This window comes from Calliopsis andreniformis, chromosome 5 (genome assembly GCF_051401765.1).
Source record: "Calliopsis andreniformis isolate RMS-2024a chromosome 5, iyCalAndr_principal, whole genome shotgun sequence".
In the NCBI taxonomy this organism is placed as follows: Eukaryota; Metazoa; Arthropoda; class Insecta; order Hymenoptera; family Andrenidae; genus Calliopsis; species Calliopsis andreniformis.
Window position 1 is genome coordinate 8,387,568 of NC_135066.1, and position 18,281 is coordinate 8,405,848.

General features: G+C 33.6%; 2 protein-coding genes across 3 annotated transcripts; one reads left to right on the forward strand and one right to left on the reverse strand.

Moving 5' to 3' along the window:
- Positions 1-340: 340 nt before the first annotated feature.
- Wdr79 (Telomerase Cajal body protein 1 homolog) lies at positions 341-2,324 on the reverse strand. 2 transcript variants are annotated; one of them, XM_076378003.1, is made up of 5 exons: positions 2,079-2,324; positions 1,421-2,016; positions 1,090-1,322; positions 786-1,019; positions 341-701 (listed from the first exon to the last, which is right to left on the reverse strand). In XM_076378003.1, exons 1-5 carry the CDS (start codon positions 2,079-2,081, stop codon positions 484-486), a joined length of 1,284 nt encoding a protein of 427 aa, XP_076234118.1. In that variant the 5' UTR covers positions 2,082-2,324; the 3' UTR covers positions 341-483. The 2 variants fall into 2 exon arrangements, with proteins under 2 accessions (XP_076234118.1, XP_076234119.1); XM_076378004.1 differs by lacking the exon at positions 2,079-2,324 and having other exon boundaries at positions 1,421-1,589; positions 1,691-2,016.
- Positions 2,325-6,556: 4,232 nt separating this feature from the next.
- Positions 6,557-13,764, forward strand: Wech (tripartite motif containing 71 protein wech). Its single transcript, XM_076378381.1, has 7 exons — positions 6,557-6,585; positions 9,751-9,926; positions 10,064-10,348; positions 11,420-11,743; positions 11,832-12,122; positions 12,194-12,763; positions 13,183-13,764. The coding sequence occupies exons 2-7, from the start codon at positions 9,822-9,824 to the stop codon at positions 13,762-13,764; spliced, it is 2,157 nt and encodes a 718-aa protein (XP_076234496.1). The 5' UTR covers positions 6,557-6,585; positions 9,751-9,821.
- The last annotated feature ends 4,517 nt before the right edge of the window (positions 13,765-18,281 follow it).

Sequence of the window (18,281 nt, forward strand, 5' to 3'; positions counted from 1 at the left end):
TGGACCTCACACATGTCTCAACATGTTTATTTCTGTACTCTACCGACTGGACTTTAACTTGATTACATTTATATTCGTTATTTTACCTCTGTTCAAATCTTTAGAAACAGTCTTATAGAGTCTTCAGTAGCATCCAGATATGGTTCTGAACTGTGGATGCCAAAAAAAGTAGTTATACTTCTGGTCATTTGTGCTCCTCGTGGATTTGTTCTTTAAGATAATGCATGTTTTGTTGGCATATTATTTTTTTAATCCTAATATTAATTTTAATTCGTATTTATGTACTTTTTATATAAGGGGGGGAACAAGGCAATTTATAAGATTTACATTAAAATTTTTTAATTTTCAGAAACTGACAATTCAAATTTTTATTAAGAATTATGTCACACATCATTTTATAATAAAAAATATACAAAATCCTTAATTTAACATTTCAAATTAGTATAATTATATTACAAATCTATATCTACCACACTATTATGATCAAGCAACATGCCACAATCTAACATTATTGTCTCTGTATTGCATTGTATTATCGCACAGTCTCTGCCCTGTACTAGTAGCAATTATTGGTAAACTTTTATGTAAACTTATTCCATTTATACAATCACGAGATAATTGTATTTTATGCATTACATTAAGGTCTCTATACTCTGTACCTTGATGTAACTCCCAAACTACAATGTTGCCATCTGTACCACCTAATAACATAAAATATATATCATTTGAACCAGTTTATAAAATCTTATAATGTAATTATAAAATGTAATTGTTTATTAAAATACCTGATACTATTTGTTTCCCATCAGGAGCAATATCAAATTGTATTCTTTGATTTGTGTCAGACTGACGTCCTTGAAGAGAATATAGTACAACACCTGGATTACGAAGGTCCCAGCATAAAAATTCATTACTACGTCTAACAGCTGAGAACATTTTTGTCCCACAAGCACTAAACTCAATTTGAGTTACACCATTTCCTGTTTTAAAAGTACATAGTGGTCCATCCCTATACAAGCCTCAAAACACAATCACAAATTAAAAACATGAATTAATACAATGTCGCTTAATTATATATGCTGTATTTACCAATAAGCTTAGAATAGGTCCCAAAAGCAACTAATCCTGGCATAATTGGATTTTCTCTAATACAAGAAATTAATCCTGAGGCATTTGGAAAATCTTTCTTGAGCTGAATTGTATTGATTTGACGACCTGGTCGCTCTACATTAAAAACTCTTAAAGCGTTTTTAAAACCTGCCCATATTTCCGTACCTGAATTAATGAAATGGGCACTAATTGATGCCTCTACTTCATCAACTCTAATACAGTAAAAAAAAAGAGTATGAAATATGATATTCAAAAGTTGGCATTGCCTTAATGTAAAAATGCTTTTGAGACAAATATTTACGATACTAACTGATTATAAGCTCTATACGTTGCCCGTAATTCACCATTAAAAGCATCCCATAAATGTATAGGACTTTCTCTACTTGTACTCAAAAAACAGCAAGTTGCAGGATCCCAGGAATTCATGAAAGGATACCAACAAGTATCATATATAAGTCCTCCTTCTTTTATGGTCAATGCTGCTGGGAAATTCGTGGATTCTAATTGAGAAATTTTCTCAGAGTATAATTCCCTCGGAAGTTCATAAACTCTTATTCTAAAATCTTCAGAAGGAACTAACAAGCATGTTCCATCTGGAGACCACTGGCAACCCTTTGTAAAATTTTCACACATTTCAGTTGGCTGATATTCTCTACTTGCTTCACACACAAGTTTTGGTGCATTAATCCAGTTATATTGAATACAGTTGTATGAGTATGATGTTTCTGCATCTTTTATATCTTTGTTATCCTTTATTGTACTAGCATCAGTATTTTCTATTTCTTCTGCTTCATCTTTATTCTGTTTATTTAAGTCTGTAATTGGACTTTCACTTATACATGAATTCTGTGATTCTACTCCATTCTCTTCTTGCAATACTGATGATTTTTCACATGTAGATGTTAACTGTAACAAAATATTATTGAAATTATAAACAAATACTGTCTATTTCTTATTTTAAATCGTACCATGTTTGAAGCAGGAGTGCTGGAGCCTTTCCAATAATTGTGTAAGTTTGAAACACTACAAACATCTGATAAATGACTTCAAACAATGATTATACGTATTATTTATTTTAATCTTAATTACACAAGTACCTATCTGAAACTCATTTATTACTTCCTTAAATAAATTACAGTAAATCTGTTATTTCATAGCATCTAATACTTGTTTACTCTGAATTATAGGTTAGAATAACAAAGAGAGTTTACGTACTTACGTATCTACATTGTATATTACATAAAACAGAAAAAATACACAAATTGTAATAATGAAGGATTACTAATAAATTAAAAAAAACATAATTATATAATTATCTTTATTATTAATTATACAGTGATATGTATATTAAACATATGCAGTAAAAATAAATCTAAAAGTTGATTTACTACTGATTTAAGTATTTCAAAAATAAAGTATTATCATTCAAAAAATAAAGTTAAAATATAATTATTCAAAAATTTCTTATGATTTATCAAAATAACATACACGCAAATTGCTCGAAGTATAGTACGTATTGAGTATAATATATTCTACACAGCACATATAGCAAGAAACGCTTGTTTTTCAATTTTAAATTGTTACACATTACAAATCAATAAATTTATCTGACACAAGCTTCACAACTTTGTTTTATCGGTTAATGTTGTGAAGGTACAAGTTTAACGATTAAACTTTGGCGTCCTAGAAGTTGCGCCTTTCATTGGGTAGTAAAGAATCAATTACAAGATAGTAGGAAAAAAAACGTTGTGGAGGAGCAAAATGAGCATGTTTGAATTTAGGATACACGGTGAAACCAATGCGATACGATGGCAAAACGCCATAGGAAAAGTATGATGTACAGTTTGAGATGGTTACACGAACAAACGGTTGTTCGGAGGATTGAACAAGAATTGCGGTTGTAAGCTCAGCAATTATAGAAAGAATCTGTTGCAATAAACTATACCAGAACTTAAGAAAAATATCCAAAGTGGAGAAGATTCCATGAACAACAAATGAATCATTTTTCAGTATTCGCTGTTAAGAAAATGGGCGTTGTACGAGAGCTAATAAATATTTAAGAGAGGTGAATCCTTTATACCTGCCAATCAGCAGATTAACCCTCGGCTGGCGATACCTGAGTCCAAACAGACCCAGGCATACTGTCCTGTATAATCGCGTCGTAAACCATCCACCATCTGAGGGTCAATCCATAAAGTATATGTATGATATTGTTGCAAGCACCGTACATTTCTCCATACCAATTGATACCCAAATTCTTAATTATTCCTAACATGATGATCCCCTAAATTGTCTAACAATAAATGGTTATTTTTTTAATGTCGGTATGCCAGGTTTCCTAACATCCTTCAGTCAGTAATTTCCTTTTGTCTTACCAGTCTTCTCAGAGTACACATATGAATCTCGAATTTTCTCTTCTTCTGAAAGAACTCTATTGAAGAGCTACCGATTTCTCTGGCATTCTGTTTAAGCATTGTGGAGTATATGTCATCTGGGTATTTCACATGGTTCGAATAATTTGACCTTCAATTTTATCCTATTTCTCGTTACTATCTTAATTTATGTGCCAGTTCCTGTTTTTTAGATAGGTCTGCTTCTGTATCTATAACCTTTTTGCTTCTGATGTCAGTCCTGTGTAGCTCTATAGTCGTTCACAGAGAAATGCTCACGAATTTAAATCGCACGGACCCTGCAGGTCCAGGACGACATGCGCCTGTCCTATTGATTTTGGTCGAGGAAGTCTGTTGTCCAATGTTTCACTGATGTTGCACCTCGTGGAGACACCTGAGCATCACGAGATAGTTTGAGATCATTCTGAGACAGCCCACAGACAAACAATAGTAAATCATCAGATGCCAAGTATCGGGTCACGTAGGAACTGTAGGAAGATTCGTATGGGATTACAAGTTACGAGCGTATCAGTGTACATATGTATAAATTTAATTGTTTTTCCATAAGGGTAACGCAGGCAAATTGAGCTGTGTTTCTTATGCCTTAATCCATCTATTTGCCATCTAGTTCTTCAGGTTCTTAGCAGGTTATACTAGTATTCACGAGCACGGGGTGCCAAAAAAAAGCATTCTGGCTTCAAAATCGCTATGTTAAATATCTGTGGTTTAGAATAGAGATGTTGAGGCACCTCGAAGGCGAGCGTAGGCGCCTAGGAGCACGTTCAAGGCCAATTGATGCCACGCAACATGCTTAACATACGAACCCCCACCATCCTAAGTTCGGGAGGAAGCTGTGATCTTCCTGAAGCCTCTAACCTGTAACCTCTATTCGCCTCAGAGCCCTGTGCATGTTACACAAGTGAATATATTCCAATTACAAAAATTTTTGCTCTTTTTGTACGATTACATAACGAACACTGATTGAAAACTTTTTATCACCTTAATTTATCATTTGACTTTTCCGTAAATATCAAAAACAGTATGCGAACAGACGATTTCTAGAAAATTTAATTTCCATGCTGTAGGCAAATAGTTCGTGAATTCTAGTACATTCGCAGGTTCAGGTAGTGGGATTTAATTATACTATAGTCCAACTCACAACAGTAAAAGTCAGTGAGCATGAAACATACCTCTCAGGGTTTGCGTTTACCTCAGTAATATTTGAGCATCTCTGCTTTAGATCGAATTGTATAAAACATATTGTTTTGAGTCTCGAGATCTTGAGCGTTGAGGATTTTCTCATGTCAAACTGTGAAAGATTATTCACTACATTTTATCCTCTGAGAAATTAGTCACTATTGTCAGGATTTCGTCTATATTAGTAACCTACACATCATGTAGTATGTAAGCCCTTTTTCTTCGTGTCATGAAGCTTAGAGCAGGTAACTAGTGAGTTAACCGTGATGAAATATGTATCAGGCATTGGAAATTGGATATCGAGTATAAGTACTGGGTATTAAATACTGGGTATTGAGTATTCAATACTTTTTCACTATAAAGATTGATAATAAGAGCACTAAACAATAAAACACAATAAGAATCTATCATTTCCTTTTCTTTTCTTCATGAATAAAATGCTTGTGTACAGTGGCTCGTCTGTGTTTGTTAAAAATTACGTAATTCATATTTTAGTAAATATACAGGTTGATACAAGACCCTAATACATTTGCATAAATGAAAATTGTACAACTGTTCGTGTATCACCGTAATGGATTTTTGCTTGAAGTACGCATGCTCTTCCTGTGTAACGTGTACGAAATACGAGCAGCAAGGAAAATCAAGAGTGGTTGGAACATCGATGAACGAACACCCCCGCTCGGTGGTCTCTTTTGGCACGTGGGTGCTGCCAAGGTCATCGCAAGAGCAAAATGCTATGACGCCTCCGTCGCGACGCCCGCACATAAAGCGTGGGAGTAGAAAGTATGTATATGTACGTACTTGCATATACATACCTATACATAGCCCTCACTACATTTCATTTCTGTCCATAGAAGTTCGCTCATTCAAGAACACCTAGCATAAAACCTTATTGTATTATGCATATAAAACCTACAGTGAAGATTACAAGAACGTTTTAAATATAGAAAATTTGACATTTATTAAATATTTTACATATCTAAGTGCTTTTAAAAAATACCTGCTATTCAATGCTAGTAAATCTTTTTGCAATACAAATTTAGTTGAATCATGTTAGTCACGTACAGACATATTTACTAAACCATGATTCAGTATGCTGCCTTGACTTTATCATATCAGAAGAAAAAGGAGAGGGTGTGATAATGGTCGAGAAGGGAGGGATGTTCTCGATCGTTAAAGCGCTGAAGCGCTTTGCCACGTGATCCTTACGCCCAAGCCATTCATTCATAAACTTATGTTGCGTTAACTCTTGAGTTAGATTACTATTTCTAGTAATAACATTAACTCACTAAGATAATAATTCCAAAAAACAGTTATCGTTTTAAACAAAAATGCAATGAAACGTACATTTTGGAGTCTCTTAGAGAATTGACAGAAATATGTCTGTCTCATTTGAAGAGGAAAACTTGAAGCTTTCGATTGCTTACAAGCTTTTACGCTTGGAAAAACAAAATTTGGTATACAGATGTAAATAACTCACTTTTGTTCATTGATTATATTTTTATTTGTCTTCAGTGAGTGATTACCTTTAGCTTGTAATGCCGAGATTGCACCTGTTCCTTTGCAGAATAGAACCTGATTTGCTAGATTAGCCCCACTTTGGCTGAAGGTCGTCGTTGGAGGGATATAAATAAAAGTAGAATATGACTGTGATCGTGTAGCTGGACTCGCATTGAGCGGTGGCTCCATTCATGATTTCGCGGCGCACGCGCTCTTTTGCTTCTTACACAGAAATTGTTGTATCGGATGACTGACTACGTAGTTACACCGATGCGTGCGTATTCTGTGCTGCAATTAGACTCTTTTGGAAAAGTATCATGGATTTACGGTTCGTTTCGTAGAACAAAGTAGACGATCGAGACACATTGGAGCATATTTACATATAAATGTATGTAGAAAGTTGTTAAGTATAATAGTAATACTGATAGTAACAGTGATTGTAATAGTAGTTGTGCCAGTGATAAATGTTTTAACAATTCCAAATTTGTTATTTATGCCTATTTATGTTTGGTCAAAAGTTTATCAAAATTAAGTGTGATATAACTATAATCTACCGACTTCATTATTATTTATCTACTTATTTCCATTTATAGATTTAAACTACCGATTTTATTGTACTCCAATATTAATTTGAATATTTTAAAGAATTCATGAGGCTCATAAATAAACATATTTAAGTATTTCTGTGGATAGCGTATGTTTTTCTATCATCTGGTACTGCTATTTTAATTTTAATATCAAGCATGAGAGTTATCGTGCAATAGCTATACTGAAATAATTCATTGTCACAGTTGTATTAGTAATAATCGTAGAAGAAAAAAGATAGTAAGAAGTAAACATAACGGTAGTAAATAGGAATGGTAAGGAAGGAAGAAATTGTTGCCGCTTCTAATGGAAGAGGGTAGTGCGGGGGTGTGAATAACCGATTCGAATGAGGGGTAAAAATGCATTCTCTCGATTGGTCGAGGGAAGCTTGCTAGCTTACTGAAAGAGAGGGGAGAACGGAGGGGTGTTGCTTCGAGTTTCAACGGGATTTAGTCGAGTAGTCGAATTCAGGAGTTCAGCGTGTATTGGAGGCTCAACGTGTCTCGTGATATTTCGTTCAACAAACACGTGTCGAATATCGATAATCTAATGCGCCAATTGCTGTGAGTTTACGTATTAATTCTTGTGATTACTTAGAAGTATATTTGTGTTTTGATATTGTACCTATATACGTACATATCGGGGTCTCTTGTGCTGCTCTATTATTTCAAAACTGTATAAAACAGTTTTGAAAGACGTATTTAGTGATACTTGTTGCTGAAATTAAGTGAAACATAATGAATGTTTAGTATTTTGCGTAGAGTTTAATAGGGGTGAAGGTATGGAAAATATATTTGTATTATATGGCATTATCCGATCCTATTTACTTTCCTTTTTTCGTAAGACGTAAATAGTGAAAATTATTCAGTACTCAAATTTTGATTTTGTTTCTAATATTCTGGAGCAGTAAGTAAAAATTCATTTTCGTATGAAACTGTAAGTTAATATGGAAATATGAATCAATATTTTTTTTTTTGTATTTAATGTATAACAATGATTATACTACTAACGATAGATTAGGAATCAGAATTTCAAATTCCACTTGTCATAGGTCACTTGTGTACGTTTGTTTTCGTGTTTATGCTGTAAGGTGTTCTTCTCGGACGACATTGAAATTCGAACGAAAGAGAAAGTATCTGTGATAGAGAGAGTGCGGTGCCAACGATAGTGAAAACGAAATCAGTAAGCCTGTTCGTTTTCACTGTAATAGTTTAATTTTTAAGAAATATTTACAGGAATCTTGATTTAATAGAATTTTAATAGCAATATTTAATATAAATTTACACATACAAAATATTTCTATTATACATTATTAATGCGTATGCAGCTTGTCAGGAATGAGTCCTGTCATGGAGTTTGGAGAGAAACAAAAACGTTTCATCTCTAGTGTTCCGAAATGTACTGAACACGCATTTGCATATTTCGGCATGAATATTTATAATAATACTGTATAAAATATACCGTGCATTAACAAAATTATGAAACAAGTTTCTTTGAAACAAGAGAATTTGTATTTTCATGATTTTACTTAAAATGGAAATAGAAATTTTATTTTTATAGCGAAAAATAAATTTGTTTAAAAACTTTTAGACACGTTTCTTAAGTACGATTTTTCATCATTATATTGTAGGTATAAAGTTATAATAATCAGTCTTAATTGTTCTATTTTATACGAAGTATTTATTTTTATTACTTCCTTCTAGTTTTATTTTTAAAAATGTCAGAATACATTATTACTTAGTTTTATCATCCACTATTTCTACTTACCTTCCGCTTTAAGCTCTCCAAATTTCTGTTGCACGTTTCTCAGGTCCATAGAAAATCCTTCACTTTCCCTTTCTTTTTGACCCTTGGAAAGAATAGCAGGTCTAACCTTGGTCGCCATGGCGATTTCAAGGATAGCACCCTCTAACTGCTGTAGACCAGCTGCTGGAAAAAGGAAACAGGAAAAGTTTGCAGGCTAAAATGTAGCGTTTCCATTTCAAATCAATGTTAATTCAGGCTATATTTGAAAAATTAGCCGTAACATACATTTTATTGCATCATATGGGTTTATAAACTAGTTCTTTAAGATATTTTTAATTTTGTCGTTATAGAATAGAGATATTTCAATAATATCGAATTCTTTTATTAGTAATTTAATAGATTTTTGTTGTAAACGATTTGGATAGTTACACCCTATAAAGTTATTACTTTTTTTTCACGCGCTTGTTTCATAAAAGTAGTACTTAAGAGATAAAGAAAAGTGTACGTGCAGTTATAGCCATTTTCCTGTTACGTTTTTTGTTTTCTGTAATATGTATGATGCTAATAAAAATGTAGGACACGTTTAAAGGATCGATTGCAGATATCAAAATAATAATAGTTATAGGCTATTAACTCTGTTTGCTATGAGCTGTTCGTCTAGTACAGCTAGCATCATTTTAAGAAATAAATTTGATTAAATTTTCTAAATACACAAATTACAGATACATATTTGTAGCAGATGTTCCTGTAGAGCAAGAAAGATTGAATACAAAAGAGGGAAAGAGAAATCCAATATGAATCGTAAAAACTAGGCTTGCTTGCTTCGTATGAGAATTATATTTAACTGAAAATATTATTACACGTGTAAGAGATACGTAGAATTTCCTGCTGTTATTGATTTCTGCGAGGTTCTACCAATGGAAGTGGGACCCTATTTCTCGATCCCTAAACTAAAGAGAGTATCACGGTTCTTCCCTACACGGGACTCGTGAGATGACCTTGAATTAACTGTGTAGGGGTGTTTAAAAGTAAACTGGAAAAAGGGTCATCCATATGATTCAAAATACTGTTTCTCCAACTCTTTAAAACCGGTTCGATTTAAATTTCTGTCTAACTTTCTGCACTATATATGCACCACGTTCAAAATGATGTATAATTATAATTTATCTATTATTTACCTTTATTAACGTTACTGCATATTAATTTTTAACTTTTATTCTAGGTGAAATTATCACGACTAGATCTCTTAATACCAGATTCTCGTAAGACACTGAATTATACAATAATTTCACGATGAATCATGGTAAAAATTATAACTATGCGACGAAGTTCTTCTCCAAATTCATTGAAGATAATCGAGAGCAGGAACATGATATGAATGCAGATCTACTGTGTAAGGTATGAATTTGATAGTAATACTAAAATTTTTAATTCGTTTCTTAATTTTCAAGCTTCTTAAGAATTTCCAACACTTAATATCTTATTACTATATATTAATTACTATATATTACTATATATTTTTATATTTTTTACAGATGACAAATAAATACCCATGGCAATACATTAAGTCTGGTTGTTCCAACGCAAGTTCACCAAGTACTGCCTCCTCAGGAAGCAGCACAAATTCTCAATGTTATGGTCAATCTCCGGATGACCTTAACGTCGACTCCTTAATTAATAACCTGCTTCAAGTTGTAAATGGCGATAGTTTCAATGATCTGGCTTCCTATAATATTCAATTTTCACAGAGTAGGAATAGTACCACATGTAAAGATTGCGCTGATACAATTTGCGAATCATGTTCTTCGAATCGACATATGGTAAGCACATTTACTTTGATTAATCTTCTCTCCTTAGATTGATTGTGTAGGTCTTTACTAGTTGTTTTTTCTAGTATATGTAGAGTATTCGAAAACAAGTAAAACAAATTTTTATTTTACATTGACGCGTTTTGGGTAGATCAGTAGCCGGCGAGTATAGTGGAGATAGTGGTGGCCAATGGATCGATATCTCTCAGTTCCGCCCCAATATGTGCCCCCCCACCAAAGGATTTTTTCCATTAGATTACAGATATCATCAGCATCGCATTGACGACATAATTCGATAAGCAAATCACCAGTTCTCGAGGATCTTACCCTCTCCACCAGAAATAGTTTATTCTGTGCTTCAGTTCCTTTTTGTATATCATAATATAACCCCCCCTCCCCCTTTTCTAGACAAATCATAATTGTATCCTGACAATGTCTGGTTTTCGTTCTACTTCTTTTTTATTGATTTTATTTCCAAGTTTCGCGAAGTCAAGGGCATTCTTCTGCGTAAGACCTCTTTGTCTGGCTTTGCTTTTCTTGCGACTTTTATTTACCCCAGTTCATTCTGACATTTATTATCTATTTAGAATCACAACTTTTAGTATCAAATTCATTTTCTCAATGTCTTTCAATCCTGAAATGTAATTTGATCAAATTTTGTCCGAGCATCCTTGAACAATGATGATGTTCTTCAAGATTGGCATTATTCGGCTAGGGTTAATTATAAGTTTCGTAAAAAGCAATTGTTGTATAAGCGTTATTTTCAATCTTATACTTGTAGTTGTAAAACAAAACGACTCAGGTCATGTGTTTAGGTCATGTATTGGCAAGTCAAAATTTTGAATCTTAATGCTGATAGACATCCATCTTATATTCTCGATTTTTAAGGACTCAGTTTTTTTAATCTAATCTGATTATATCAAAAGTATAAATTCCATCTCATAGTTTTTAATTAAGGCAAATTCCAATTTTTTGAAAACGTGACTTATGTTCTTTTGCTTTTCAGTCATAGATACGTATATGAAACCGACCTTTTTTAATAATACTGCTTGTGACTAAAATAAATGATTACTTTCTATGCAGAATTCTATGGAGCTGAGTTATGAGGATAAACATAATCCAATGCAGACACTTCCAGATATACCAAGTCCTCCGATAATCAACGTTCCGAACCTGAGTTCTACAGGATTGCCTCTATTCTGCGATGTACATCGTGACGCTCAAAAATTGTACTGTCAAACGTGCAGTAAACCCCTTTGTAGTGACTGTGGCATTCATCATCATCACGGCCACATAACGGTAAATTTAATTGAAGCTGTTGAGGGTGCCGGAATGCAAGCAAGTCAAGTTTTACAAGAAGCAAAACTTGGAATTAGTGCTCTCAGAGAAGAACTAGATGCTGTACAAGTACAGTATTTGTATATACTAATACATACCTTCTCAATATTATAATATCTTCCTACAATGTTTAAATTGTGATCATTTGCCTCTCTAGATAGCAGCAGAAATTCTGGAACAAAAAGCAAGGCAAGCAACCGCAGATGTGATACTATGTGTCAGAAGAATAACGTCTGCTTTGGAAACGAGAGAAAAGGAATTGTTAAATAAAATCGAAAAAGCTAGACTACTGAAGCTGGCGGCTTTAAAAGCTAGAGATGAAGGACTTAGAAGTGGCCTAGCCCGATTATCACGAGCCGCTGATAAACTTAGCGAAGCAATGGAGTCCAAAATCCTTGCCAATAGTCCATTAAATTTGTTGCTTACTAAGGACATGGCTTCAGCTGAGGTATTTATGAGAAATTGACTACTAATATTTAATAATTCTTAAGATTTGTAATATACTCTCTTTACTCACAGGTTTTTCAAATTCGCCAATGTCGACAGTCTCTTCCCTCGCAAGAAGAAAACTGGATTTCTTTCAATAGTTTGGAAGGGACAATACTTAACGCTATAGCAAACCTTGGAGCAGTTGTACTGAATAATCCAGGTCCAATAGGCGATCGACGAGCTGTTAAAGGTCGAGGGAACCTCGAACCATCGCCACAGTCGTTTCTCAAACAAACAACTACAGCATCTGTAGTTTCAATACCACGTGGAAGACCAGTTCCTTCGAATAGTTTTCCAGTTACAGTTAGGATAAATCATAAATCTGATTTATCGACGCATTCGTTGAAGATCATTGGAAACGATAGTGACTCGCAAAACAATCTCTGTCGTCCTTGGGGCATAGCATGCGACAGAGAGGGTCACATAATAGTGGCAGATAGGTCCAACAACCGCATTCAAATATATCGACAAGATGGTTCTTTCGTCAGAAGGTTTGGTACTCATGGTACTGCACCAGGACAATTCGATCGCCCTGCTGGTGTAGCGGTCGATGCCCGTCGTCGTATAGTTGTAGCTGACAAGGACAACCATCGTATACAAGTAAGAATATTAATTGAATTGGTGAGTTGAAGAATAGTGCATGTCCAGAAACCACATTTTGAGATATTACATCTCAAGGTGTAGTTCTATGCATTGTACATATACAGTGAGAGTCAAAAGTGAAGTATACACCTTGAAAGCACAGAATTTATTCTACTAATTTTATATGTCTTCATCTATCTTGTACATCTATTCATAATACTACCTAAATTTCAGATAAGATGCTATACATGCAAGTAATGTACGAACTTTATTTGTATAAGATGTATACTCACTTTTAAGTCTGACTGTAGTCTTTAAATGATTTGAAAGTGGCTAATTTTGAGCTTTTAACAGTTCTTTTAACTCGCCAACTCATTTAGTGATATGACAGATTAAAATATTGATACATGGTCTATATGTTATTTTGATTTTTCCAGGTTTTAACCATGGAAGGCTTATTTCTTCTAAGTTTTGGTGAAAAGGGATGCCACTGTGGACAATTCAATTATCCATGGGATGTGGCGGTGAATTCTGAGTGCCAAATAGTTGTATCTGATACAAGAAATCATCGTGTTCAGTTATTTAGCCCTGAAGGAGTGTTTCTGCGAAAGTACGGCTACGAATCAGCTCCGAACATGTGGAAGCATTTCGATTCACCGCGTGGAGTGGCATTTAATCCGGAAGGTAACGTTGTCACAACGGATTTTAATAACCATAGGGTGGTAATTATTGACGCCGATTTTATACACGCTAGTATCTTCGAATGTGAATATACGGGTAGTTCGAAACAATTTTTGAGACCGCAAGGCTTAGTAATAGACGATGAAGGCAATATTATTATAGCTGATTCTAGAAATCATAGAATACAAGTGTTTGATTCAGCCGGCATATTAAAATGGAGATTCGGTACGTATGGGAAAGGTGAGGGTGAAATGGACAGACCATCGGGCATTGCTTTGTGTCCCGATGGTAGAATCGCTGTTGTAGATTTTGGTAATAATCGAGTTCTTCTTATCTAGACGGAGTTACTTAGATTGTAAAAATAAGATTTTATACGCGTTACATATTCGACAATGATGAAAGCATAACGTTACTGTTTTCCCGATTTTAGAAATAAGCGTATGACGCTTAGGTCAATAGATCAAACGTTAGAGGCAATATTTTCCTACTGATTGTACATAACATACAAATCTGTGTAAGTTCCTTTCGAAACTTGGTGTTTTCTCACTTTGAGTGCCAAGCAATAAGTACAAAATGAACTTTTTATTTTGAAGTCATATCTTTATGAGTGTTCCTATCAGATGAGACTGTTATTTTCACATTATTCATATAATTATTGATTATTTGTAAATTTATCGAATGGCAAAAAGAAACAAAGGATAGCATTATAATAAGATTGAATTTGTTTCTTTAAGTGATCTTGTGATTAAATTATAGAAATATTTCTTCGGAGATTTCTTCTATGCTAAAGTATTACTAAATTACATTTTATTTATTTTACATAACTTAAAAAGTTTTTAATAATTATTGACATACAGATTCTATGTATCTTAATTATTCTATCAGGGAAGAATTACAAATGAAAAAGTTAACTACATTCAAATTAATATATAATGAGTAAAATTAGTTGCACGACCAATTCTCATTATGTACAGTTCAAGCACGCGGGAAATTAAATTCATCGACTTATCGTTAATTACAAAAACTCAAGAATCCAACGAATTGATAATAGTCACCAGATTTTCTCTCGAAAATCGAATATTATGATTTTTTTCAGTAATTTTCTCGTTCCGCTTGGTGTTTGCTAATTTATTTCATTTAGTCATTTGGCCAGACTGTTAATGAATCCATTGATATAGAACAAAATTTGTACAACTTATCTTTTAGCATTTCTTTTGCTGCAGGTTCTGTTGCAATTGACTTCGATGTCGTCGATAAGAGAGTATTACAGCTTCAAAGAACAAACTATCCTGTAATTTCTAATTCTCATCATTCTCACCATACACCTCGGTTTCGTTAGAATTTTTATTGATCGAATTACCAAAGTTGGCAATACTATTTGCTACCGCCAGACTAGTATTAATAAACTATTGTTACCATCAATATTCTCCTAGGCAGATGTACTTAGCATCTAATCGTAACTTCAACATATCGCAAGAGAGCGTTTTGAATTGTTTGCTATCATTTGTGTTACAAATACACGTGTGCAGTAAGTTGTTCAATATTCCAATCCTCGACAGTCATTCCACTTAACTCTTCCCGACGTTTTAATCTGGCTAATCTACAGTTTTTAATTTCTTCGTTCATCATCTTAGTTGTTATCGACAGTAGTTTTCTTCTTTTACCACATTTGCTGCAATCGGTAGATTTGCTTCTTCAACATTTACTTAATTTTAAGTTCTTATCCTTGCTCACGATCTCTTTACAGTAGATTCATTATCGAATCTACATTTTTTGCTGTTACGGTGTTTTTTCATAAGTTGAAATGTTCGACATTCTTACTGGTTAATGTTACTACCATTACGTCATCGTCTACCGATAACGAAGGTCTATTACATTTTGTTAGAATCGATTTATTCGATTTCGTAGTGATTGTAGTATTATTAACAACACCTTTGAAACTAACGAACGATTTGTAAGTCATCTTCTTATCGTTGCTCATTTTGACAAAGAATTTGACATTTATCGTAGCGTCCAAATCGATTTTATCGAATTGAATAATCGTGTTCGCTCTCAATGGTTCGTCTAAACGTGGTGTGCTACGAAACAGTGTGTGGTAAAGAAGACCATCGTTGTTGCTTGGCATAGTAAGTAGGATATGCTTGGAATGTTGGAAAATCATCAGTTTCTATTGAGGCTGGAGATTAGTTTAGTAGTAGTACTAATGATAGTAGTAGTAGTAATAGTAGTAGTAATAAAATTCTATAGTAAGATGTCTCTATTATTGGATAAAGAAGCGTTTGACTCGAGAACAAGTTTGTTTTCGTTGATGTTTCGATTAAAAGCGATGGCACCTCTTCTGTTAAAACTATTTCTTCATTCGAACTCTGAAATCCGATTTTCGCAATTTAGACTTTTCTTAATTTTAAATTATTTTTATTCTTAGAGTTCGGAAACAAGGTAAACGAAGTCGAAGAACTATCCTCGCTGTTTGACGAGGATGATGTTTCTGTAAACTTTCTACTTTTACTATTTTCTCCATCTTCGATGTTCTCGCGTCTTCTATCAGTCTTATCGTTACTTTTAACATTATTAGTTTCGTATTTACTTACTCGATCCAGCATGTTAGAGACTTGCTTGTTCCATCAAATGTTTGGTCATCTGATTCTTTATCATTATCTATTTACCGGTTATTTTACTATTTAAATGCATCAAGCGCAAAAGTTTAGTCACTCAATCTCGTGCAGACACCTTCTTGTCATATTGCTTACTTGCTGCAAAAATATAACTAAAAAATTTACCTCGTTTGTTTTAGTTATTAGTACAGAAAGAATGGTGTTTGCATAAATGACGATATTATCTCATTTCCCTAACAATCGTGAGTTTTGAGTTACGTCATCGTTGTAGCAAATGGTCGATTGCCGCAGTGACAATTGATGGAAATTCTTGATATTTGCGATACATCTCCTCGGTTAATATTGATTTAGTTACGACACGATCTTCGTCACCCAGGTTACCTTGTAACGTGTTCAAATAATCCAAAAACTCCGTGAACGTCGTATGATCGGCGAATTGCAGTGGAATCGGGCAATAGGCAGCTTCAACATTTCCAGAATATTGTAGAAATTGGTCGATTCTCGAGTTCCATAAACACTGAAATCTTCTTACATTTAGTATTTTTTAATACTGTTCAGTCTGGCCAATAACAGTAGTATATTCAGTCTAATACTATTCGAAATCACACTTCCCCGTGCAATACTTCATTTAAATGTACAGCTGAAGCAAAAATATAATCAGCAGTGCAGTACAAGTAAAAATTACGTAAAAATATAATTACTTTCTTAAAGGAATGAAATTACCTTGTATACTACATTCAGTATTCTATTGAAAGAATACTATTTATATTTTTTATGCGTGATAAAACCAATTTAGTGATTAAATATACATTTAAAATGTCATAACAATTTGTTTTTAGCGTTAACAGTATTTTATCATTGCTTGTATTACTTTACTTAAGAATTTTGACTCCGAAGAGTTACAGTGTCCTCTCCATATAGTGTCGCTTTCTACATCGCGATGAAGATCATCGCCATCTTTATTATTTCGTTATCTGAATATTCAGAAAATTAAAATAAATTATCATTGAAGGAATTGGCCTAAGAAACCTGTCCATGTTCAAAATTGATCACTGTCTAGAATCCAAGAACTATTTGGAGGGTACACACTGTTTTTATATTAGGCCTGTTATCCAGTAGCACCCCTGATGCCGTGTAGTCTCCCACCATTTGTCAACTCTGTCGAGTACCTCGAACATCTCGAACATGATGCAACGAAAGATCAAATTAATATACTTAAATAGTATTTGCATAGTCCAGTTTGAATGTTGCTGTATACAAAACACAATCGGTATTGTCTTATCTATAATAACGGACTCAGGGTGGCAGAAGCACCTGAGCATGTGTGCTCAGCCGTCGACAGGTTTACTGTACATAGTATGTGTAAATTTCTTGTATATGTTTTGCAACATACAAAATTTCTTTCCTTTTATATGAGACGTTATCAAAGTAAAGAACTTTGTCACAAGGGTTTGTGGTTGATGTCAGAATATCGAATATTCAGTCGCTTGACATAATTGAGAAACTTTACAAATTTTGTGGTGAACAATATGTATACACGAACTTCTCTCATTATTCTAATGTTTAATAGTGAACTCTACGAAAATATTCCACGTTTTTATTGACATCTAGTACATAGAAAAATGAAATTTTGAATTGTGGGCAAACACTGCTAAGGGAAAGATAACGGTGTACAATAGTACCGTGTCATAAAATTATTTAACTGTTTGTATAAGTCAATAATATTCTCTCCGTTTAAGTATGCAAGGAGATTAAAGTGTAATCTGACGTTATACTATATGTATGTACTCATGACCATTGTAATTAAAATTTATTTATGGATATATGTATTTAAAAGGAGGATAATATAGAAGTATGCAGGGAAATTTAAGAGGACATACTTAAGCAAAACCAAAAAAGGACAACAAAGTTACTAAGAGTAGACAAACACAATACTATTTAAAGTGTACTATCTTTTACCATTTGTAAGCCAATGTTGTAGTAATATTTTAACATATCAAACTCTAAAAACACACTTTGAATTTCCGTGATTGCGTCTTGATGTAAGTAACTATGTAAAAATCGGCTAGAATTATTACTGTTCTTATTATTTGCACAACGGATTTTATTATTATATTTTATTATAGCAAATAATATTGTTAGCAAGATTGTAATCATCATTGTCCTCGTATCTACAGACCTGCTCTGTTAAATATGAACGAACTATTCTAATCACCATTTTCTTTGGGAGCATCAACAAT